A 24,382-nucleotide genomic window follows, 5' to 3' on the forward strand; every position below is an offset into this window, starting at 1 on the left:
CCACCCTTTGTAAATAATCAGTATTTTGAGTTTGTGTGTGTTTGTGGTGTGTGTACTTACCCTTTCTCATACCTTACACAACATTAATAGCATCATACATATATATTTTTTGTACTTTGTTTTTTCACTTGAAAATATATCCTGAAAATAGTAATTTTCATATCACTTCATAGAAATCATTCTCATTCTATTTTTATTGCCAAATTGTACTCTATTATTTGAATGAACCATAGTTTATTCAGCCAATTTCTTATAGGTAGGCATTTAATGATTTCCAGTCTTTTCCTATGAAAGTGTAGTGTCTCTACTACATAGCTATTTGAATTAGCTTAACAAAATACCGACAAAATCAAGTAATGGCTGGGTGCTGAACAAATTAAATATTGCTGTGAAAATGCAAAATGGTACAGTCAGTTTGGAAAACAGCCTGTTAGTGTATTATAAAGGTGAACATACACTTACCATATGACCCCAGCGGTCTCACTCCTAGGAATTTACCCATTATATTCACACAATAACCTCTACCTGAATGTTTGTAGCAACTTTATTCATACATTGCCAGAAAGTAGAAGCAACCCAAGTGTCCTCCAATGAGTGAAGGGATAAATGAACGGTGGTATATCCATAATTAGAGTATCACTCTGAAATAAAAAGAAGTGAACTATAGATACATGAAACAACATAAATGAATCTCAAATGCATTATGCTAAATGAAAGAAGCAAGATTCAAATGCTACATATGGTATGAGTCTATTTATATGACATTCTTGAAAAGGCAAAACTCTAGGGACATAAAATGGATCAGTGTTTGTCAAGGGCTGAGCATTAGGGAACAATTTGACTACAAAGGGGCATGAGGGAAATTTTGGGGGTGGTGGAACCCTTTTTTAAAATCTAGATTGTGATAGTGATTACAGGACTATATGGATTTTTTTAGAACATACAGAGTTGTTCACTAGAAAGGATGGGTTTTACTCTATGTAAAACACCTTAAAACTTAAAAAAAGTTTCATAATAAACCCCAAAACCTGAGAATTGTTTTCCATATAGTTGGAGATGTTTCTTCAGGGTAGGTTTCTAGATTGTTGATTCAAGGGGTAAATGCATATGTAGTTTTGTTAATGTCAAATTGTGCTCCATAGAGGTTGTAACATTTTCTATACCTCCACCCTACCAGCAATGTATGAGGTGCCTATTTTCTTATAGCTTCCTTGAGACCATTTTGTTAAGTTACTGAATTTTTCCAGTTGCATAAATGAGAAATGGTATAGTTTGAGTTTGCATTCCTTTTACTGTGGGTGAAATGTAGTATCTGATAAGTTTGAGGGCTATCTGTATCTTTTTTCCCCAAAAAACTATCTGCTCTTTTTTTTTGCCCATTTTTTTCTGATGATTTTGGGTTTTTTTCCCTTCAATTTTTATGATTTCCTTATATATTAGGGATATTAGTTCTTTATCTATAATATTATACTATTTTCTTCTACCTACTTTTGATCACCTTAACTTTTCCTTCTCTTAGAACTTTTTATATTTAATACCATATTCGTGCTAAATTTCCTTTTTGCCTAATAGTTTAGAGTTTCTTAGCATATAGTAGACCATTGTTAAATAAAGACCAGTTGAATTTTTATTTCCTAAGTGTTCAGGTTCAAGCAGAGAATTCTTGAGGGACCCTCATTTAATTTTGGCCACAAGGTTTTTTGCAATGTCTCAGTAAGGAGAAATGCCGATATTTTTCCTGATTTCTTCTGTTTAGTGCAAGTACTTGAGTAAATTAAGTGGTAATCTACTGAGGGATTTCTCAGGAAGAATTCTAATAATTTGTGAGAAGCTCAATAGAAAAATACTGTACTTTTCAGGATAGGGCTCTGGTCAGGGTATTCTTATATGTTTAAAAGCTTGGAAAATTTTTTATACTTTAGCCAATTCTAGTCACTTAGAATCCTGTGCCTTCTAGTTTGTGTGTCTGTGGTGTTTAGTCCAGCTTTATTAAAGCTTATGTCCAAATGAATTCTACCCTTCTTTTCTCTGAAATTTGGAAGTCAAGTAGTTCAGAAAAGTACACTGGTAGAAAATGTTTGACGGGTATTTCCTGGCTTCCAAACATAATATGGGCAGTCAAATTTGATCCTCTGAATTCAGAGGCAATGCCCCTTTAGCTAATCATTTGTTGTTTTCTCCTTTGAGAAAAATGCCTGGTGTATTTTAATGACTTGAGATCCAACTAATTTTCAGAGATAGGCACCAAGTCCCTAGATTCATTTACCAATACCAAGAAACCAAAATACCAAAATACTGTTTTAAGTGGTAATCAAAAGTATTTTCAAGATGGAGAATGATTCAAATAATTAGTGAGAAGCATATCTAAATTCCTTGCGAACTTCTATCATACTCTTTTTGGAAGATCCACCTACTTTAAAAGGGTTCGTAAGAGAAAAATAAATGGCCTCTGTGTGTGTGTGTTTGTGTGTCAGTATCTCCTCGGACAGCTGTGTGAACAACAGAACTAGAGCACCCTAATGCATTTCTGTTTTCATGTACTGTCTTTATCAGCAGCCTAGGTAAATCTCTCTTAGTACATTTGCTACTCTTCTTGAGTGGAAGGAGACAAGTGATGGTTTCTTGTACTCTATTCCCCTTTTCTAATGATGTGCTTACCCAGTAGTAAAGCAGGTAGATTTACCAGGTTGTTAGTGAGCCTTTAAAGGTAGTGGAAAGAACTAACTTCTAACTCCTTTTTTTTGGAAAATAAATATTAAATGAGTGTATCTGTTAAAACTTGAATGTCATTATTTTAAAATCAAAATCTCCTTTTTTAAAAAAATTAACATTTTCCTTATCATATATGAGACGAACTTACCCACTAACCTTTCCATTTTCAGAAACTTCCTTTGACTTGAACTAAGATGTATTAGAAAAGAAGAAAAACATATAAAAATCAGATCCTGATGTTTTGCAAGAATTTTCATAATCAGAAATACTCATGTTTCTTTTCTTCTTGACATCTAATATTCCCGTTTTTCCTCTGAATCTTTATATCTTCTCTAATGTATATTGTGTACAGAGGTTCAAAAGACTATTTTTTTCAGGGTGCTTTTCATTAGTTCTATTTATAAATTTACTTTTCTTACTTTGCAGCATCCTCTGTCCGGACTATTTTTGCCATCTATTTAGTGGCATCATGTGATAGCTGGTATATTGACGGATGTAATGCTATTTAACAGCAAATAGTCTATAGACAATAATTAGGGAGTATTTCTTTGACTGAAGCTGTTAATATTTATCATAGAAATATAAGGTTGAAACAGACAGATTAGCCATATATATTGGTATCTAACAGTACACAATCTCTAGTGGGTATGTGAATGTTTAATTGTCGAACGTAGTTGTTGCCTCCATGACATCTGCCTATGGATGTTGTAGGACAGTCACCTGTAAATTCTTTTAACAGCTTATTGTTATCTGTTATTTTAAAATATATCAAAGTTCTTGTAATTTATATAATATTATAATGCGCTCTCAGGCATAGATTTCTTAGGTACATAATCTAAAATTTTACCTACTATTTGCTTCTCCCTGAAAATAAAGAGGTTTGAGCTGGCAGAAGGCGCTCCATTCAGAAACCATATAGGGAATTAGGCAGCTGCTGTCCTTGGTGATGAAATCATTTCATGTGAATTCTTAAGGAAAACAACTAGTTAAAAAAGCAGGATAATCTTAAGTGTATTGTTTGTGGCTACTGTTGGTATGAAGATAGATCTATCTGAACTAGAAAAATACAGACTCCAGTATCTTAATGTCTTGAGTTCCTGACTGCCATGCAGAGGAAATGTTTAACTATTTTAATCATGTTTCTGTATCTCAGAAAGAAAGCCCTTATGAGAGGAAATGACAATGTCCTACCACAAAGTTATCTCTTATCAGTTATAGTCTCAGTCGATAATGATTTGTCAAACTTGGACATGTGTAAAATGCAAGGGCTGTGTTATTTACTTTGGAAAGGAAAAATTAGATGAAGCTGATAAAGACGGAGTCATGGCTTTTGTTAGGAGACAGAAACCATTAGAGGCAGTCATTGTTAGCTTAGGAAAGTGTCCTTGGACCCCTCCCTCTGCCCCAGCTGAAACCTAAACCTGCTTGGATCATTCTTTGCAACCTGAGGGGAGGCAGGGGCAATGGAGAAGAATGAAGACAGCTCTGACAGAGATTTAGCATTTTTTAAATAGGGAGCAAAATGTGGACCTTGAAATAGACTATTTATGTGAGTTAGGAAACATTGCCTTTTGTTCTAGTACTCCTTCCCCACTCCCATTTATTTAGGTTTTTGAAAGTTCATTTCTTATCCTTTCAAACGTGTAGCATTCCTTCACGTACAGTGTATGTTGCTCTCCTCCTTCCACCTTTCTGAAGATGTAAGTGATTCTTTTTCATTAGTGGAAGCAGAGAAAACACATCTAGCTCAAAGCAACATGAGTCAGTGCATGCTTTACATACCTTTCTTCTCACAGCACTCTTCTGGGTTCCTCACAGTGTTCCTAGTGTTCCTCACAGAAGGGAGCATGGAGGAAAAATGATTTCTAAACAGTAGGCTATTTGGAGGGTGGAAATAAAGTTTGCCCCATTCTGCTCCTTCTTGTCTAGATTTCTGTGTACCACTTTCAAAGCAGGAAAGCATGTGCTGCTTAGGAGGACTTAACTGGATTATGATTTCAGAGGCTAAGAAATAGCAGAGCCAGTACTTCCAGGTCAGAGTACTTTAAACAGTTTGAAGCTGAATATGATGATGTCAAGACAGCCTCATAGAAAATAGGTTTGATAAATATTTGGTGGAGATGACAGGAAAAGCCTTTGTCTCCTCTCTAATTATATTTATTTTTTATTTGGCCCAGATAAACCAGACTTCTCAGAACATTAGTAAAGGGCCCCATTAGGTTATTTGTCACAGATTTCTGGGGAAACTGTCCCCTAATGTGGATGTTCATTCTGTAAGGATGGGTCTGACTTGTGAAAGGACCAAGGCTCTGTCTGAGCAATGGTTAGAAGCAGTTTCCTTTTGAATGAAACCAGGGCTCTGAGTTCAAAGCAAAACAAAATAAATAAACTGCATGAAGAAGAGCATATAAACAAAGTTGTGATGAAATTTGTTTAAAATTAGGTAAAGTTTTCTTAAACTTTTTTAAAGTATATATTTCTAAAAAATAACTTTATAATTGTTAATTCTAAATAAAGGGAAAAAGTTTCATTTTCTATACAGATCAAAAAAAATTTTTTTATGCATTTCTTTCTTGTCTTTTTTTATATGCACATGTAATTTTTAGGTAATTTAAATACTATTGTAAATATAATTTAATGGAAATTTTCTATTGTTTCTTCTTTTGAGATTGTTTTCCACTTAGCTCTAGTTTTCACTAGTAGGCTCTGGTTTTTTGGAAAAATAAAATAACTTTCCTTGAAATCTCCACTTCATAGAGGAGTGACTGTAAACGTGCTTTAATATTGTGGTCATTTCAAATAAGAATGCCTGAAATGATCACCTGCTGCCTCTTTTTGTGTTAAGATGAAAATGAGTATCCATTGTACTCTTAAAGTTAGAAATTTTACATGCTTTTTAGTCGTACTTTTCTTTACCTACATGGTGCCCATCTGTCCATAAAATGTTTTTCTCAGTAATTTGGCAATGCTCACTAACTGTTTCTTTCTCTTTTTTCTTTTTGGCCGCACCACACGGCATGTGGGATCTTAGTTCCCCGACCAGGGATCGAACCCACGCCCCCTCCATTGGAAGCATGGTGTCTTAAGCACTGGACCGCCAGGGAAGTCCAATGCTTACTAACTTTTCTAAATGCCTTTTTTTTTTTTTTTAAAGGGAAACTATGCTTTGGCCATGGTGTAGGATCTTAAGCACCTTATCATCTTTGGATTCACAAAAAGTTTGTTTTGAGTGCTCACAGAGTGTACACTGTATAGAATGAGGTTCCCAAACATAGAGATTTAATCTCTACTCTCATGGATGCAAAGCAAATGAACAGAATAGTCAATAAACTTGAACCAATATATAGAGAGATGCGATGGTTTTGGAGGGAAGAGAAAGTAGGTATTGTACTGTTGAATTGCAGAATGAGTAGATTTCATTAGGAACAGCATCTTGATGAAGAATCTGTTACCTAAAGAAGATATGAGGCTTACTTTATGAAGTAAAGGAAACTGACCTTGTAATCATGAATCAGCCCAACCCAATTTAGATGTGCCTGCTGCCTATATTCTGATAAATGATACAGTTACTAGTGTTACAGTAAAAACTTCAGCTAGGTCTTTATTTTGACTACTGTATTTCTTTATGTGATTTTGTCCTTTTTGTTTTATTTTGTTTAATATTTGCTTTCAGTGTTTCCTTTTATTTTTGTTAAATTTCTATGGGTCAACTGGATAGTTTGATAGTTTTTTTTTTCAGATGAGGAAATTGAGGTCAAAGTAAAGTGTGACTTATTCATCGTCACGATTGTAACAAATCAGTTTTAGCACTGTGACTATACTGCAGTTCTTACCTGATGTTTTTTGTTTTACTTTCTCTTTTGATGTCTAGGATTAATCTGTATGCATTGTTCATATTACAATTTTTTGATATTACTCTAGGTTTGGTTTTCCATTCATTATCTTACTTTTAAAAATATAGGGACTTCCCTGGTGGCGCAGTGGTTAAGACTCCGAGCTCCCAATGCAGGGGGCCCGGGTTCGATCCCTGGCCAGGGAACTAGATCCCACATGTGTACTGCAACTAAGGAGCCAGCGAGCCATAACTAAGGAGTCTGCAAACCACAACTAAGGAGCCCGCCGGTTGCAACTAAGACCTGGCACAACTAACTAACTAAAATTTAAAAAAAAAATCATCTCCCCCTCTTCCTGGCATATTTCTGTATTTTGATTGCATGCTGACTTAAATATTCACTGATTCTTATGCCCTTCAGAAGTTGCCTGGAAGGCCATTCAAGTGGCAAGTTTTGTTTTTGACCACTGAAACTTAGTTTTTTTATGTAGGGTACCATGTATCTAAGAAGACAAAGTCAAGTTAGCAAAGTCACATTTCCACCTTTTTCTTTTCCTTCTTTTTCCTGCAGCCTCCAAATTGTCTCTAAAAGCAGATGCAGGACCAGTTACACCTGTTTCTGTTCTGTGTCCCAACATTGGTGATATCCTCATTGCTTATTAATGCCATGGCTGAAATGCCAAAACTAGGTGTCTGGAAGCATACTTTTTTTTTTAGCACTTGAGTATTAAAAATGAGTACAGTTGCTCTTAATAGCCTTGTTTGAATATTTTATGACAGTCTTGGTTGTTTTGCAGGTACCTGGGGCCCAAGATTTGGTTGATTTCTCTCCTGTTTATCGATGTCTACACATATATTCTGTCCTGGTGAGTCTTTATCTGGCTCTGCCTAATAAAAATTTATATTGAATTCAAAACTCTGCATTCTCATATTTGATAGTTTTTCTGTTTAGTATTAAGAGTAAGGAATAAGAAACTGTTACTTAAGTAGTATCAATTATTAAAAAAATAATTCTTTTCTTCTTGAATCTTTTATTTGTGTTTGCCATGTGATATGCTATAGCTAGTAATGTTAATTTCTATCAGTCATCAATAGATTATTAGATTATACCTAGAAATAGTGACACACAAATTCAGATTTCTATTCTTAATTTAATAATGTAGTTATTTATACAATAGCCTATCTTTACATATTAAAATAATGTTTGTAAAAACTGTTTGCTTTATCATTCCTGATAATTCTTCCTTTGTCGTATAACACATATGGGAAGAGGAACCTCTCTGGGGAGAAATATTATAGGTATTAATGGGATTCTAAGAAAGGCGCTTTCTCCTTCTTGGTAGTACACCTACATGCAGACACACAGATACATACGCTCAATAAAAAAATTAAACTATGAAGCTAAAGTATCATCAAAGACAAATTGATGAGAGAAGTCCATTATCGATATATTTTATAGCAAAGTTCAGTGAAACTTCTATCATGTTGTTTTTAGTATATTTGAATATGTCTTATTGCCCAGTGTGTTATCCATTTTCTTTCCTCATATATTTACCATAGTGTCACTTAGTCATTACTGCAGATGGTTTGGGTGGACGTTATGGCCTGAAGTATTTTTGGTGATCTCCAGTAGTTTGAGCAAAGAACTGATAGTTTCTTCTCCTCTCCTCTCCTTCCTCCTCCCATTTCTCCTTGCTCTCTGCTTCCCTCTTTCCCTCTCCCTCTTTTCTCACTCTCTATTTCTTCTCTCCATTTATCATTCTTGCTATATATAGATGAAGCAAGATATAGATAAAATTGTATCAAGGCATCTAAAATAAGTCACAGTTTCTTTTCAATATCACGTACAGAGAGTTAAATAAATTATAAACATCTTGGTTTGTGACACACTCTTTTCATCATTTCATACAAGGCCCCTGTTGTATTTTATTTTATCATGTTTTTTCCATTCATCCCATGTCCATAAGCCCATTTGTCTCTCATCCCCAAGTATACTAACTCTAATATGTTTAATATATGATCATGGTTGTGTTTGTGTCCTTGAAAAATATATAGTGACTTGTATATGTATTTGTTTTTAACTTATTCAGATAGTATTGTCTTATGGACCTAGTTCTATTTCTTATATCTTTTGCTTAGCGCTATTTTTAATATCTGTCCTCCTTATAGTCTGTATATCTAGTTCATTGCCTCCCACTTAAACGTGATAGTTAATTGATGGTTTGTATTTGCTGTATTTAATTATCTATTACTTTAGTGATAACACTTAAATTGCCTATAATATTCTGCTGTAACAAATAGTACCCTCTTATGGACTGGTGTGTAAGTTTCTATGTTTTTTATACCTAGGCATGAAATTCTTGGGTTATAAGGTATATGTATCAATATAATATTTAATTTCACCAATTTCTAATTTCTGCTAACCTGATGGATATTGATATCATTTTAATTTGCATTTCTCTGATGACTGGTAACATTATGCTTCTCTCTATAGACTTACTAATCATTTAAGATTTTTCTTCTCTGAACGGCCTACTTTTGGTCTTTGTTCAGTTTTTTCAATTGGATTTCTTGTTTTTGTCTTTTCTGTTTGCCGGAAAGAGACATTTCAGAAATTCTTCCAATATTGTAGATATTAACAGTTTAAGATATTACAGATATCTTTTTTCCAGTTTGCCACCAGATTCTAAACTATGTCTGTGTTATCTTTTGTGAAACAGAACTCTTTGATTTTAATATAATCAAGTCAATCAGTATTAACCTTAGAATCTGTACTTTTTGATTCTTGTTTTTAAAAAATCCCTCTCTCTTTCAAGGTCATAGAGCATTCCTCTTCCATTACCTTTAACATTGTATCATTCACATTTTGATTTTGATCCATCTTGTTTTCACTGCTGTATGTATAGGTATGAGGTAGGGGTCCAACTCAATTGTTTTCTATGTGAGGAATTCAGTTTTATTAATCCCATCTATTACATAATCTGTACATCACTCAGTAATTCCTGGTAGTACATCTGGCATACACTAAATATTCATATTTATGTGAATCTGTTTCTCAGCTCTATAGTTTGTTATATTTGGTTTTGTAATATATCTACATATATAGTAAAAGAAGTACCTTCTAATTTTTCCTCTTTTAAATTGCTTTCACTATTTATAGAACTTTATTTTTCCATATATATTTTATAGTCAGTTTGACTTTATAAGAAAAAATTTCTTAGAATATTTGTTTGAATCAATTGAATTTATAGATAAGATTTGGGAAGAAGTGACCACTTTATAATGGTAAGTTATCCCATTTGTGGAAGAATAAGATCTACTTTAAAGTTATTTAATTAAGATGTGTTTCTATGTTAATAGCCTTGGGCATTTTTTTTTAAGTTAACAAGAAAATGCTTATAGTTTTTGTTGCTATTTTCTACTTTATTTTCTAATATTATTGCTGATATTGAGAAACACTATTGATTTTTGTAAGTTAACCTACATCTGACAACCTGCTCAACTCTTCTGCTAGTTATTGTAGTTTGTTTTTTTGGTTTATGATAGGTTTTCTGTGTAGTTGATCATAATATATGCAGATATTGACTTTGTTTCTTTTCTTCCTAGCCATATATCTCTTTGTTCTTATTGTGCTGTTGTATTGACCAGGATCATCATTACTTTGTTGTCTAGTAAAGTGATAGTGGACATCCTTCTCTGTTTTCTAATTTCAAAGAGAAAGTATCTAAAGTTTCTCCATTAACTTGATGTTTGCAATAGGATTTTGGTAAATATTCTTTAGTTATTCCTAGACTTCTTATAATTTTTTATAAAACCATAAATGAGTATTGAATTTTATTGATTTTGTTTTCCAAATATACTGATATAATGCTATGGTTTTTATCCTTTAATTCATGAAGGTGATGGATTTCATTGATAGATATTTCTGATATTAAACAATCCTTGCATTCCTTAGATAAATCCAACTTGATGAGGATGTATTACTGCCTTTTTTTTTTAACACCCTGTGGAATTCAACTGCTTTTTGTTTATTTATTTTATTTTTAATCTTTTTTGTGTTTCTGGCCATAGTTTCCTTTTCTTTTCTTCTCTTTTTTTTTTTTTGCATTGTCTTTATGTGGTTTGTAAGTCAGTGTTATTTTAACCTCATTAGAATTGTTGAACATTCTTCCCTTTTTTCTATTTTATAAAATGTTTTGTGTAAGATAGAAGTTATCTATTTATTGAAAGTTGAATAGAAATCACATATGCAGTAATACACATTTTTCCTTTGCCATGTACTTCCCTCTCCTTTCTCCCTTATTATCTTGCTTCCATGCTGCATGATTTTGTTTAGTCTCTTCAATAGTATGTATGGTTAAAGAACCATATTTGCTCATATAAAGTTTTATAAGCCTCATAATTGCAAAATCAAGTGCATATTTCCTTTCAAATAGTGTAAAGTCTTGAAAATGGGTAGTTTGTTTAGTTTAATGCTATATCCTCAGTACTTACAACAGTACTTAGTGTAGGTACTCAATAAATATTAGTTGAATGAATAGATAAATTAGGGGTACCTAAAGATGGATAAGTCAAGGACTTATGCTTTTACAAAACTATAATATATCAGGAAAGAAGTTACAACCTTTGAATGACTATAATATGACAGTACTATATCATCACTGTGTGTATGCTAGTTTTTTAAGCTTTATTAAGATTTAATGATATAGAAAATATAACAAATTTTCCTCAAGTGAGAATTCTAGTAGTGATTCATAAGAGTACTGAGGTAATTTATTTGCACACTAGTGGTGTTAAGCAAGTCACCCAAACCTTAACTTTCTCATTTATAAAATGCAATAATAATTACCACTTAGTGCAGTTATAGATATTGTATGAACGGTGCCTATCTCTGGCACATAGTTGGCATTTAATAAATGGTAGTTAATATGGCAAAAATTATGTGTCTCTGATGTGGTTATTAGACATGTTATTGGTATTTTTCAAAGTATATGACAAAGTATAGACATGTTGATAGAGGTTGTAGTTTCTGCCATCAACATGCAAAGTTTATCAATTATTTAAAATTCACACATTCTTAAATATACAAAGCCTATATAATCTTAAATTGTGAGGACAAAACAGGGAGACCTTAAACTGCCCACTTCAAAATAAATTCTATACACTGGTATTCAATAATATTAAAATATTTATTGTTCATAAATTTTAAAGCATTGTTTATATGGCAGAAACTGGCCTCTTCTCCCAATCATAACGTTTCTTGAGTTTTGAAGAAACACCCTGTCTCAACTAAGGTGATAAGAACTCAGCTCTATTTTTTCTGGAATACATGTTTATTTTTTAGATGTCGCTGTTCCATTCCTATAGGGAATTTAAATAACTCAAATATCTCATTTGCTAAAGCGAGGGCCACAGCATGTATAACTTCTAGGGTTGACTTTTCACAGCTTTTTGGGGGCAGTACTTTATCACTTTTCTGTATTTGTTTCCCCATTCTCAAATCACTAATTTGTATTATTGTATAATGAAAGGTAGCTCCTCATAATGTTAATGACAAAGATATTTAATATCAATATTCGTAATATTTTCTTATTTCCTGATGTACTTAATATTAACATTAGGCTTTAAGAAGAGATTTAGGAATAGAGAAATAGAGAAGCTTATTAGAGGACTGAGGAGAAAGTAGTTTTTCTCTCTCTCATTCCTTTCCATTCCTATACTTGTCTCTACTTCTTTACTCTTCATTCTCCCATCAAACCAGGATATTTATCTTTGTTCATACCACTACGCTGATTCTGTATCTTACTGGACTTTTCAGCTGCTTTTGACTTATGTTGACAGTTTACCACTTAAAACTCTTAATCCCTTCCTTTTTTCTCAATAACATATCCAGATCTCCAAATCTTGCAAATGTTACCTCTTAAATGTAGTTCTACTTCATCCTCCCCATCCTAAAATGATTGCCCTAGTGCAGATTTTCATCAGGATTATTGAAAACAGTCTCCTAAATGTTCTCCCTACCTTGTATCATAACCCCCTCACTCACTTCTCACTGTAGTGTTAATAATCTATCTATCACACAAATCTGACCAATGTTGTCTCCTTAAAATGCTCTAATTGGTCATCTGTGGAGTAAAATATAGAAGAAGATACAGCATATGGAAGTACATATCCATGTCTGGTCTGCCATATTTCCTGCTGCTTACCACCGTGCTTTAATGATACTGAACTGCTTCCAGTTCTTTGAATGTACTATGTTATTTCATGCATCTCATCCTTTTTTCATGCTAGTCCTTCTGCCTGAATTACTATTCCCATTTCTATTTTACTGATTCATATTTAATTCTTTTTTATGTCCTCTAGCAAATTTTCCTGATGTTTCACTTTGAGCACAGTGGACCCTCTTCCTCTTTGCACTATTATAGGACTCAGTACATAGTTACATTAGTGCTTACTGTATTATATCATTGTATTCTAAATAGGCATTCTTTTTCCTCAATAGACTATAAGCTTTTTTAGGGCAGGTACCATATTTTATTCATTTTTTTTAGTCCTAGCACTTTGCACTTAGAATTAGTAGTATATAATACTAAATAAATGTTTGTTTTTTATTTTGAAAGATAGCTACCCTCCTTTTGACCTGCAAATGAATCCAGCATTCTAGTCTCAGTCAGTGTTATACAATATCAGAGCTGGGACTTATACAAGGGAAAACAGTTCTATTGGTGTCCAACGGAAGGATCATAACAGAAGTAACAAAAAGTTCTAATATTTGTCATTTACAATAGTGTTTATCTGAACTTTTGGCCTGGAGGATAACAAGGCACACTTTGAATAAACATGGCAATATTTATTATTTTTAGTGAAACCGACCTTCCATTCACCCCCCTTTTATGGCTGTGCTGCTTATAAATTCCCAAAGGATTATTTGAAAAATCCTACTTATATCTGCCAGCCTTATCAGTAGGGCAGGAGTTCACGTATTGTAACAGGAGGTCAGATTTCGGTCATGGTCTTATAGATGGGGCAAGCACCTGTAAATTCTTCCTTTGGTGACTAAAGTGAAGTACAATATCAAACAGGCTGTGAGACTTTTCTAGGAAGTGCTGAACTTTGGCAGGAAGGGCAAACTTTGGCAGAAGGAGGGGAGGGAAGAAAGTGAACAAGGGTCAGATAGTGGTTAATTGAGACTTGGTCCTTGATGTAGTAATGCAAATGGAAGTGTGCAGGGCAAAGGTAGGTGTGTTTTATAGAATTGTTTTAAACAACTTATACTGTTTAAATCTTCCTGTACAGTTTGGAAATGGGCAGGTAAGGGACAGGATATGAAGCATTTTACAGTCATTATAGATAATTTTTTTAGGAAGGGAGAAAATAACATAAAGTAAAAATTTTATTGGAAGGGGAATGATGAATAATAATAATCTGAAGTTCTTGTACATAGTGTAGTTGTAGTTAAAAAGATGGATGGACTATCTGTCTAATGAAGACAGAAACCAGTGTGTCTTACAGATTTTTAAAAAACTCTATCCAGTGATGTCAGCCATGTTTATGGGCTCCAAGCCTCGAACTCCAGTCAATTTGGACAAAGATTTGTATGTACTTTAAGCTTCTCTATTTACTATAACATTTTTCTGACTTTTCTCCAAATTTGCTGCTCACTCACCCTTCTGTCACTGAAAGGGTGTATATATGTCCCCTAACAAGGATCTTGGGTATCATTAAGAGATTGGGGGAGCAAACCTGTAAGTATAACTTTACCCCTAGTTTGTGCCTCATTTATGATCTTCTTGTGTTATATTGTTGTTAATGATCATCTGCTCATGAACAATTAAAAAAAATTCCCAGATTAAAAAATGTTGACAAATGTACACCTTTGATTATGTACTTTTCTGCACGTGTGTTATACTATAATGAAAAGTTTACTTTAAAGATTTCTGACATCTTGGGTCTAGGGATAGCTATTAGAGCAATATATGGATTTTTTCTTAGTAGGCAGCAACCCCTCAGTATTACATAAATCATCAGAACCTTAGTTTTATCTAATTCTCCTTCAGTCACTAAAGGACACTGTAAAACAGCCTAAGATATAAGGAAAGAAGAATGTTGTTGTTCCGTGAATTCATTATTAAAAAGGCAATATAATACTGCAAGTACAGTATTTCTTTTAAACTTTCTTCAGCAAGAGGCCTCTGAGAATTAGATGAGAGCTGTGAACCCTTTCTGCAGACAAAATGCACGTATATACATGCACCTGATATTTTGCTTCGAATTTCAGAGGCTTCCCTAACTCCTGAATCTTATCCATAGGCCTAGAAAGAATTCCTAGTCTAAAGGGAACTACAAGCTGAATTAGGTTTCAGGTATCTACTGACCATAGACCTATGCCCCAGAATGGTTTACCCCATTCCGTTTGAGTATCCCCTTTTATAAGCCTCCTAGGGACTCCCTACCACCTTGTCTTTTTCTTAGATTTGGAAACCTTGCAAAAATCTAAATTTAAAAGCCTATTTCAAAGTGACCTTATTTCTTTGTCCTAAATCTTTATTCCCTGGGACCATTATATATGGTCAAGCTCGTGACCTGTTTTTCTGCTAAGAGTAAGTTAGCCTCAGCATCTAAACTAATAGTTTTGTCCCCTGAATTCTTCTGCTTAGAAGGGTTCAGAGCAGAGATTTATAAATAATTATGAGAACTGGAGTTAGTAGTTTATCTCCCCGAATATAACTAACTGTGTTAAATTTCAGAATATTTTACCTCTTACTTGTGTTTAATAATATCTCTTTTTAAGTACTTGGCTATAATTAGGAGAGGTGAATAAGCAGAAGAGTTAGAATTTACCCACAATTTCTTTACAGTCCTTCATAATTATTGTTGAGGCAGGGGATGGGGAAGGTTGGGTGGGCAGTAATATTCCTGGAACATGTTTCTCCCTTTATAATCTGATATAATCCCTTTGCGATCTATTGGTATGGTCTGTACCGGCAGCTGGGAGAATTTACAAAATCCATCGTCATTAACTACAGATATAGCAAGGAAAGGATTTGGAGTGTGGAAAAAGGAAAAGATATTAGCAGTTCTAAGTGACATGAGTTTTCTGCAGTGTTAAGGGAATTAATGAAATTACTTAAAGAACTTTGTGGTAACAATTGGCTATTATATAAAAGTACTTGGGGAATAAATATTTGAAGGGTCTAAGACACTATTGAAGTTTTCAATTAAAGAAAAATGATTAGTTTTGGCATTCTCAAGGTTAGACTTCGAGATCCTTTTGAGTAGTGGTAGTTGAAGTGTTGTTTCTTATGCATGTATTTATAATAATATTATCTTGGATTTTATATAGTACTTTGTCCAGCAGTCTCATAGTGCTATATAAATTTGACTGCATTAAATGAGGAAAACATCTCACTTGGTAGAGGCTAGCCTCACTCCAAAATAGTTCTTTTATTGCTACCAGAGGTAAGGTTTTAGGATTCTTATTTCTGTACTTTTATCAAAAGGCACTTTAGCTCTTTAATAACCAAGTAAATTTAGTAGCAAGAATTGGAACATAGACTTAAAGCAAATCTGAAGGATTGGGTGTATTTTTGATGGTCAGATTTTTTGTTGTTGTTGTTATCGATTTAAAAAAATGAGACCCCCTTTAAAAAAACAGCAAAACAACCCGGCTACATCTTGATTTTAAGATAGTTGATTGGCAAATGAAAAAAAAGATATTCATACATCAACTTCACATAACTTTTGACAATGCTTCTCACAGACCATTGATCTGGCAGTGAATGCTAATAAATAAATAGAGCTCTGACTGATTTTTTTAGTGTTCATTAGAATTGTACTTTTACCATAACCTGGTTTATGTTTTAAAGCTATCCTGATTCTACTTTAAACAGACTATTGATTTTTATTAATTTATATAACTGTAGTAAAAATCCATTATTTAAACTCTTTCAGTTTTTTACAAAGACACTTGAATGAATATTTAAATTTTGGTTTGGGTGTAAATACAAGTGGGATCACTTACTACTCCAATGGTAGAAATTAAGACAAATGAATAGGGCCTATATGCAAAATTCTAGATGCTTAGAGTTTGTGAATAAGGTGTTTTGTTTTTTTTCCCCTTATTTGACATTTCCAAAGATGGTGGTACAGAGAGAAGGAAACATCACTTGATTTTGCTGGTCACATGAAATTGGAAATTTTGGATATGGAATTTCAGCATAGCCAGAGGCAGATAGCTTAATGATCTAGGTCTCCTTAAAGTTGTTTCTGGAGCTGTATTTCTGGGGAACACCACTTTCATCAGTTGATCTGTTTTTTTCTGTTTGAAAAAAAAGGAGGGGAGCCCTACTTCAAATGTCATTGAAGCTGTGTGTACTTTATTTCTGTCTTGAGTTTTTTACAGTTCACACTAGTATATTCGAGTATGTTCTGAGAAGATCTGCAAAAAATGAACATGTTATATTTTATTCAAGCAAGCATTTCCTAATACAGTGAAAGATGTAAAGATGATCAGAATGTTTCCTGATTATCAAACTTTTTGATGATCAAAAAGTTTATAATTTAATGGATCTAGAGCAAATCTCCTTTGTAAGAGACTCTGAAGAGGCCTGTTTTTTTTTTTTTTTTAAATCTATCATGTTTATTTGGGAAATACGAAAAGAAAGATTGAACTTTTAATCAAAAAGCCTTCCTGAGAACCGTAATTTGAAATGAGTAGGTACTATTTTCAAATCTTTATGCTGTTAGAACAGAGCTAGAAGCTTTCCTGATTGTTTCCATGGTAACCTTGAGTACTTCTGAGCAATAAGAATGTATTTTAAGTATTTTCTTTAGAGATATTTTTTTTTTAATGTGGAAAGTTTTGCCCTGAAGTATTTGGTGACTCCTAGTCCATCTTTGACACTTAACAGATTGTCTCATCACTCTCCTGCCATATCTCACTGCCTCCTAGTTTTACTGACCTACCAGTGCCTGGTGAGGTTAGATAGGCATAAACATAGATCATAGAGAAAAGCTGAGGGTGAGATACTTTGTGCACTGCATTGATAAGGACACAGGAAAAGCCATTTATAGTGATAACTTTCCTGTAGTATGGGCTAATGGGCCCTGGTTTGTAGTAGCTGTAATCTAACTTTTTATAATTGTCATATTGCTCTTTTAACCTGGTGACCTTATTACCCATGGGCATACATATCATTTGGCTTTGAATAAAACAAGAGGCAAAAAAAAGTAATAAAATTTTTTTTTTTTCTAAACATGCTTGCATTTTTTTTTTCAAAATGCTTACTTTGGGAACGTTGAACTTCTCAAGTGTGCTTACTTTTTTTAAACAGGAATATCTCACGTTTTAAACAGCTTTAGATACCACAATAATATAACTATTTTTTAAGCCCTGACAAAATGAACAAGAAATAATTAACTTTCCGCATAATGCCCAGTAATCTTCCTAAACACAGTTGAAATCATGTCAAAACTGTGCTTTAAATACTTTACTTTCTTACTGTTCTCAGAATAAAGTAAACTTCTTAACTTGGTCTATATAGTTTTCCATATTGTATCCTTGGCTTATCTCTCTTACCTCCTTCCTAGTTGCTCCTTTCCTCCTTCCTGCTCATAGTCTATGCTCCAGATGTACAGCCCCAGTGTTCTTTCATAATGATGCCTTTGCACAGGCAGTTCTTTCCTGAAACATACTTCATATTTTCTTTCTTTCTTTTGATGTTCCTTCCTATTAATTATGCCAAATTTCTTCATTGCTATGATCTCTGGATTTGGCATTTACAGTCTTCTCTCCCTCATCTCATATATCCATCCAGATCTCTTACATCTTTTTCTTCCTTTTCCTTTCTTTCTTGGTTGTGCCTGCCAGGATTTTTGTTTGTTTTCAGTTTTTAAATTTAAAATTTTAGGTTTTTTTTTGTTTCCTTCTCTAAAATGACTTCTATACTAGGTACTTAGTTTAATACATTGCCCCAATAGTTTTGGATGTTTGTGGGGGGCATAAATAACTGTTGCCGGAACCTTGTGATCTAAGCAAAAGGGCATGTAGGGAAGGAATTTCCTTTTGTTTTGTAGGGGAAATTTGGTCATTCATTTATGTAAGCTGCATGTGCCAAAATGATCTTCTAATCAGAAACAAATACTGGAGCTTGTGTTTTTCTGTGGTTGGTTGTAGCAGGTGTAATGAAGAGTTTGTTTTTAATGTATGACTGTAAATGATTTATTTTAAATTGTGGGGGATTTGAAAAGCTGAGTTTGAAACTGAAGTAGATTCTCTAACTTTTTCTGATTCCAAAACTCAGACCACAATCTTGAGGTGAAGTAGTGTAGGACTTTAACACTGGCGTAGAAACTCAAACTCTTTGCCTCTCCACACCTCAGAGTTTCTCAGGGAATGTAGGCAGAATTCATTTTAGTTCCTTTCTTCAGAGCTTCTGGAAATCTCAGAGTACTGTGTCATTCCCACTTCATAGAAGGAGCTTAACAAATAATTGTGGAATGAATGAATGAACAAATGAATTGTCAAAATACCTCAAGAAAATACAGTAAAAAATAGAGACCTATAAAAGGACTATAAAATATGCCATAGTCTAAGAAGATTTAGTTGTTTTGATTAAGATTAATATAGTTAATTGATTTATTATATAGAGTGTTATTATTTAAGATTTGGGACTTCTTCTTGCCCTGAAACAAAGTGTGAGATGTGTTAATGTATTATTTTAGATGTGAAAAATGAGGTCATGTATGATGTTTAATGGTGATGTTTGTAGCAGTTCAGATTGTATTTGGTTATGTGTAACTAAAACCCAACTATAATGGTTTAAATGAATACAGAGGTTTTTTTAAAAAATAAATTTATTTATTATTTATTTATTTATGGCCACTTTGGGTCTTCCTTGCTGCACGCGGGCTTTCTCTAGTTGTGGCGAGCGGGGGCTACTCTTCGTTGCGGTGTGCGGGTTTCTCATTGCAGTGGCTTCTCTTGTTGCGGAGCACCGGCTCTAGGCACGCGGGCTTCAGTAGTTGTGGCACGCGGGCTCAGTAGTTGTGGCTTGCGGGCTCTAGAGCGCAGGCTCAGTAGTTGTGGCACATGGGCCTAGTTGCTCCGCGGCATGTGGGATCTTCCTGGACCAGGGCTTGAACCCCGTGTCCCCTGCATTGGCAGGCGGATTCTTAACCACTGCACCACCAGGGAAACCCAGAGTTTCTTTATATATGACAAGAAGTCCAGATGTAGGCAGTTCACTGTTGGTATGGTGGCTGCACACTGTCAGCAAAGACTTAGGTTCTTTTAGTTGTTCCAGTCCTCCTTCTTTAGCATGTAGTTAATTTGTCTTCATTCTTTCAAGGTGGATCATTTTCATATTTCAGAAAGAAAGCAGGTGGGAAGGCCAAAGTGCAGAAGCTGCATTCCATCTGTGTCTATTTCTGTTGTCAGGAAAACAGTAGCTTCAGTCAAAAAATAAAAGGTTTTGTAAAAATGTTGAATTCTTTTGTAATTTTAAAAACAAAATTAAAAGCCTATTGATTTCTAGTCAACATGGTGTTTTTTTAAAAATTGGGAACAAATCAGATAAGCTTGAATCTAGATCTTGATCTACATACATTACTTAACTTCTCATAGCTTCAATTTCCCCATTTAAAAAGGCAAATAATAGTGTTTATCTCACAGTGTTTCTGTGAAAATGAAATGAAAGAGTATATGTAAAAACACCTGGCATACTAGCCAAATCTTAAAGAAATATTTCTCCTTCTAACTTGTACATGTTCTGCTCACCATCCCCCATCACCAAATTTTTATATTATAAAAAGGACTTTTAAAGAATGCAATGCAGAAGGAGTAAGGGACTAGGAACTAGACTAATGCATGTGTAGACATACATATGCAGATATAAGAAACAATACAAGAAAACCTGTACACTTCCTCCCACAGCCCATCCCCATTTAATGTTACATTTATAAAAATTCTAATCTAGAGATTAAAGGCCATGATATATTAGGGAGAGAAAGGCCTTTGTATACCCTTCCTTTTAGTCATCTCTTTTCACAGAAGGGGAAACCTTGGCCTAGGGCAGTTAAATTACTCACCTAAAGTCACCTAGTGGTAGATAGCAGAATTGGAACTAAAAATTCTCTGTCTTGCGTTCTTTACTCCATCAGTTTTCATTATCATTAAAGCAGTTAAATTTATCATACTTTGTGTGATGTCCTATTCTAAGCACTTAAAAGTGTTAAGTTAATCAGTATATGATATTGTACCCAAATATGGTATAGAATAGATATATGAACTTTATAAACCTAATTAACCCATGGTTTTTCTTATTCCACTACAGTAATGGACTAGACCTGGTTTCCTGTCAGTAATGATTGCAAATAGGGATGGAGGTGGGAAAGCTTTCTATAATATATTTATTAGTCTATCTTAAAAAGAAAAAAAACTTTTCTTTTTCAGCATTGCCTTTGGTATATACTTCAACAGTTCTGTACTCTCAGTTTTTATGTGACTGTGTTTGTCAAAATTCTTACTCTGTTGTCCAGAACCATCTTATGGGAAGGCCTGATGACCATAGTTGTTGTAAGGAAAAGAACAGGATTTTCCTTTCTTAGTAAGGTCAGTTACTTTTCGTCCCTAAAAATGGTCTGTTTGCTTCCTAGTTCTCTTTTTTTTTTTTTTCTTGTAATATAAAAAGATGCCATTGAAACCGGTATCTATAATAGAGTGAATAGTCCACACCAGACCACAGTTGGCTGCAACTGGTTTGGGGCTTAAGCTATCAACAGCAACTATTTGTGAGTTTTTTTAAGCTATTATTCAGGTTTTTAGGAAGGCCTTGAGGACATTACCCTAAGTTTTAGTTGCATTTGGCCTATTGTCTTTCTAGGTTTTCCTACATTATTCAGAAATTATTCACAAGCATAATTTCTTCCATCAAATGACACAATAAAGTATAGTTGGGCTTTAAAATCTTAATGGAAAATAGAAAAATAGGAAAATTTGTGAGTATGGGTATTTTTACTGGGGAAAAAGTAGAACACCGTGAATCTATACTAGTAGTAAACAGGTATATAAATGAATGATTACATATATACATTAAGTACATACATAAATAGAGAAGACGGCTGTGATCTTACTCATAGTAGGGTGCTGCATGTCGACTTTTGGGAGACAATTATGGGTGTCTTGTATCTCTCTACATCTTGTGAGCAGAGGCACTGACTTTGTTTTGGACCCTCTTTTCAAGAATGGGTAGTCAGTGGCTTTATAAGGTAGGGATAATGTCTTTCACCAGAGGAAAAAGCAGGTGTGCTTCCATGTTTGGAAGATTGAGATAGTGTTTTTCTATGGAATAAAGATATTTTGATTCTCTACCCTCAGGGTTCCTCACCTTTAGAGCAAACCACTGTGTGTGCAGGTGTCACCTGGATTCCTTTGCATTGCCATGTGGAAATTGGGACTCTGGGAATTGGTGCAAGTATAAATGCTGTTGATACTAGTAATAAAGTCCTTTGTCTCTGATCCGGGGATCCAGGGTTTTTTTTGCCTTCTGCTAGCATCCTTGAAACTGTGGCATGCTAATTTGTTGGCTTGCAAGTGGGTAAAATCTCAGACTCTTTATGGTTCTTCATTTTGCAGTCATTATAATAAAGACTTATTCAGGCAGGAATCATCAATAGATGCTAAATCTAGTGGTGAAGTTGGTAAGAAGTAGTTTATTTGTGTGGTCTTAAATTGTCTTCCCAAGATTGCTTATTAATAACAAGACAAAAATTGTAACTGGACACCATCTTTACCAGGTGATCAAAATTAACATCACAATTGAGGATCACTGTGTGCCTCTGAATGAGAAGCCCTGAGAGGGATATGGCATTGCTTATGTACTATTCTGACCTGGAGTATATAACCTGAATCCAATTTATGAGGAAACATAACAGAAACTTAAACTGAGGAGCATTCTATTATGAAAGAAAGAAAGAGTTGGAGGGAGGGAGGGAATATTTTTCAAAAATATCAGTCATAAAAGATAAAGACATGCTGAGAAACTCTTTCAGACTAAAGGAAGCTAAAGAGGCATGAACTAACTAAATGTCCTAGACCTTGGACTGGCAAACATTTTCTCCAAAGGGTCTGACAGTAAATATTTTAGGCGTTGAGGGCCATAGGGTCTCTGTCACAACCACTCAAGTTTACTGTTACAGCTCAAAAGCAGCCAAGACACAATATGTAAGTGAGAGTGGCTGTATTCTAATGAAACTTTATTTGCGTAACAGGTAATGGCATTTGACCCATGGGCCATGGTTTACCAACCCCTTTCCCAGATTGAATCTTGTGCTTGAAGGAAAACATGCTATAAAGAACATTTTTGGGTCCATTGACAAAATTAGAACATGGACAGGAGATTAGGAAAATGTTATATTTTCCAAAATTGATAAATATTCTATTGTTAGAAATTATTCTTAATCTCAGGAAATACACAATGAAGTATTTTAGGAGTAAAGAGATCTGCTGTATATTACATACTTTCAAATGGCTAAGGAAAAATATGTAGAAAGAGCACATGATAAAGGATATGGGGCAAAATATTAACAGTAGGTGAATCTGGGTAGAGTATATGGGTTTTTTTGTACTATTCTTACAATTTTTCTATAAATTGAAATTATTGCCAAATAAAAAGTTAAAAGAGTATATGTGTTTATATATGTGAATTTATATGCATGCACATAGCCCATAGGGAGAGAAAAATATAAAAGATTTGGTAGCTTCTTTATGCTCTCTTGATAGATACCTAAAAGGAGAAATTAACCAAAACATGAATTGAAAATGAAAATCTGTGGTTGATGTAACAAGGGAAGCCAGCAGACATCATCCTTGGCCTAATCTGAATGCACTTAGTTACCAAGCGGCTGTAGTCTAGGGGCCAGAGGCTTTAGTGTGGTCTGAAAATGATGGTGGGAGCCACATTTTCCAGACTGTGAAACACAGGTTACCTTGTTTAGTCAGCACAGTTTAGGTCAAATGTGGTTATGAAAAACAGATGAATTCTGGTGATCAAGTTGTACTTTGACAAATATTCCATTGTTTGAACATGCAGTAATTTCTGAAAAATGTGAAGCAGCCTGGACTGCAGAGATTGAGTTCTCTCTTCTCAACTCGCTTGCCTGCTCACAAAGGTCTTGTCATCATGGGGAGTAAAAATAACAGGGCAGAAGAAGTATGTTAGATACCACCCCCACACACCTTTTTTTCCTTGCCTTTGCTTTACTGGTAAATCAAGCAGTTTTGGGCAGGCTGTTTTGTCAGCTGGAGGTCTTGCCCTACTCTGGGCTTTGGGGACAGCTTTTGTGCTTCAGTTTTATGCATAGTAGTGTGTTCTAGCGATTATGGATAGTGGTGTGTTCTAGTGAATTAGATACTTTGAGTTTATCCCATTAATAGAAAAATGGTATTTGGGGTTTAGTGAGACATCGTTATATTTCACTGGCTTCTCTGGTCATGACCTGGGAGTCATTATTTCATTCAGTGTCTACCCCTAACTCAAGAGGCTTATCCACAGAGCTCAGTTTCTATAACTTAAGAACTATAGTAATAGCATAACAGGCCAGAGATGCTTGATGCAGAGGACTCCACGTAGAATCAAGTCCTCTTTGATGGCTTATCTTTCCGTTTATATGCTTGTGTTGCACTTTTTTTGTTGCTTCAGGGTTTTGTCTCACTTTACTCATTTCGTTCATTTATCCATTTAACAAATATTTATTGCATACTTACTGTATGCAGAGCACATGATCCAGCTTTTTGCCTTTGGGTAGGATTTTCATTTTGGGTGATTTAGACTTGTGCTG

At 34.3% G+C, this 24,382-nt stretch overlaps 1 protein-coding gene across 9 annotated transcripts in view; it reads left to right on the forward strand.

Annotated features, from left to right (window-relative positions):
- EXOC6B (exocyst complex component 6B) overlaps nt 1-24,382 on the forward strand; it is a 717,212-nt gene that overhangs the window by 288,221 nt on the left and 404,609 nt on the right. For all 9 annotated transcript variants that reach the window (XR_013830987.1, XR_013830988.1, XM_079940498.1 and 6 more), the window contains one exon: nt 7,342-7,410. Coding sequence is in view for 7 of the 9 variants with exons in the window: in XM_079940498.1 (XP_079796624.1) it covers nt 7,342-7,410 (69 nt within the window). In the remaining 2 variants the exon portion in view is untranslated. The remainder of the gene's footprint in view (nt 1-7,341; nt 7,411-24,382) is intronic.

This window comes from Stenella coeruleoalba (genome assembly GCF_951394435.1).
Source record: "Stenella coeruleoalba genome assembly, chromosome: 13".
NCBI lineage: Eukaryota > Metazoa > Chordata > Mammalia > Artiodactyla > Delphinidae > Stenella > Stenella coeruleoalba.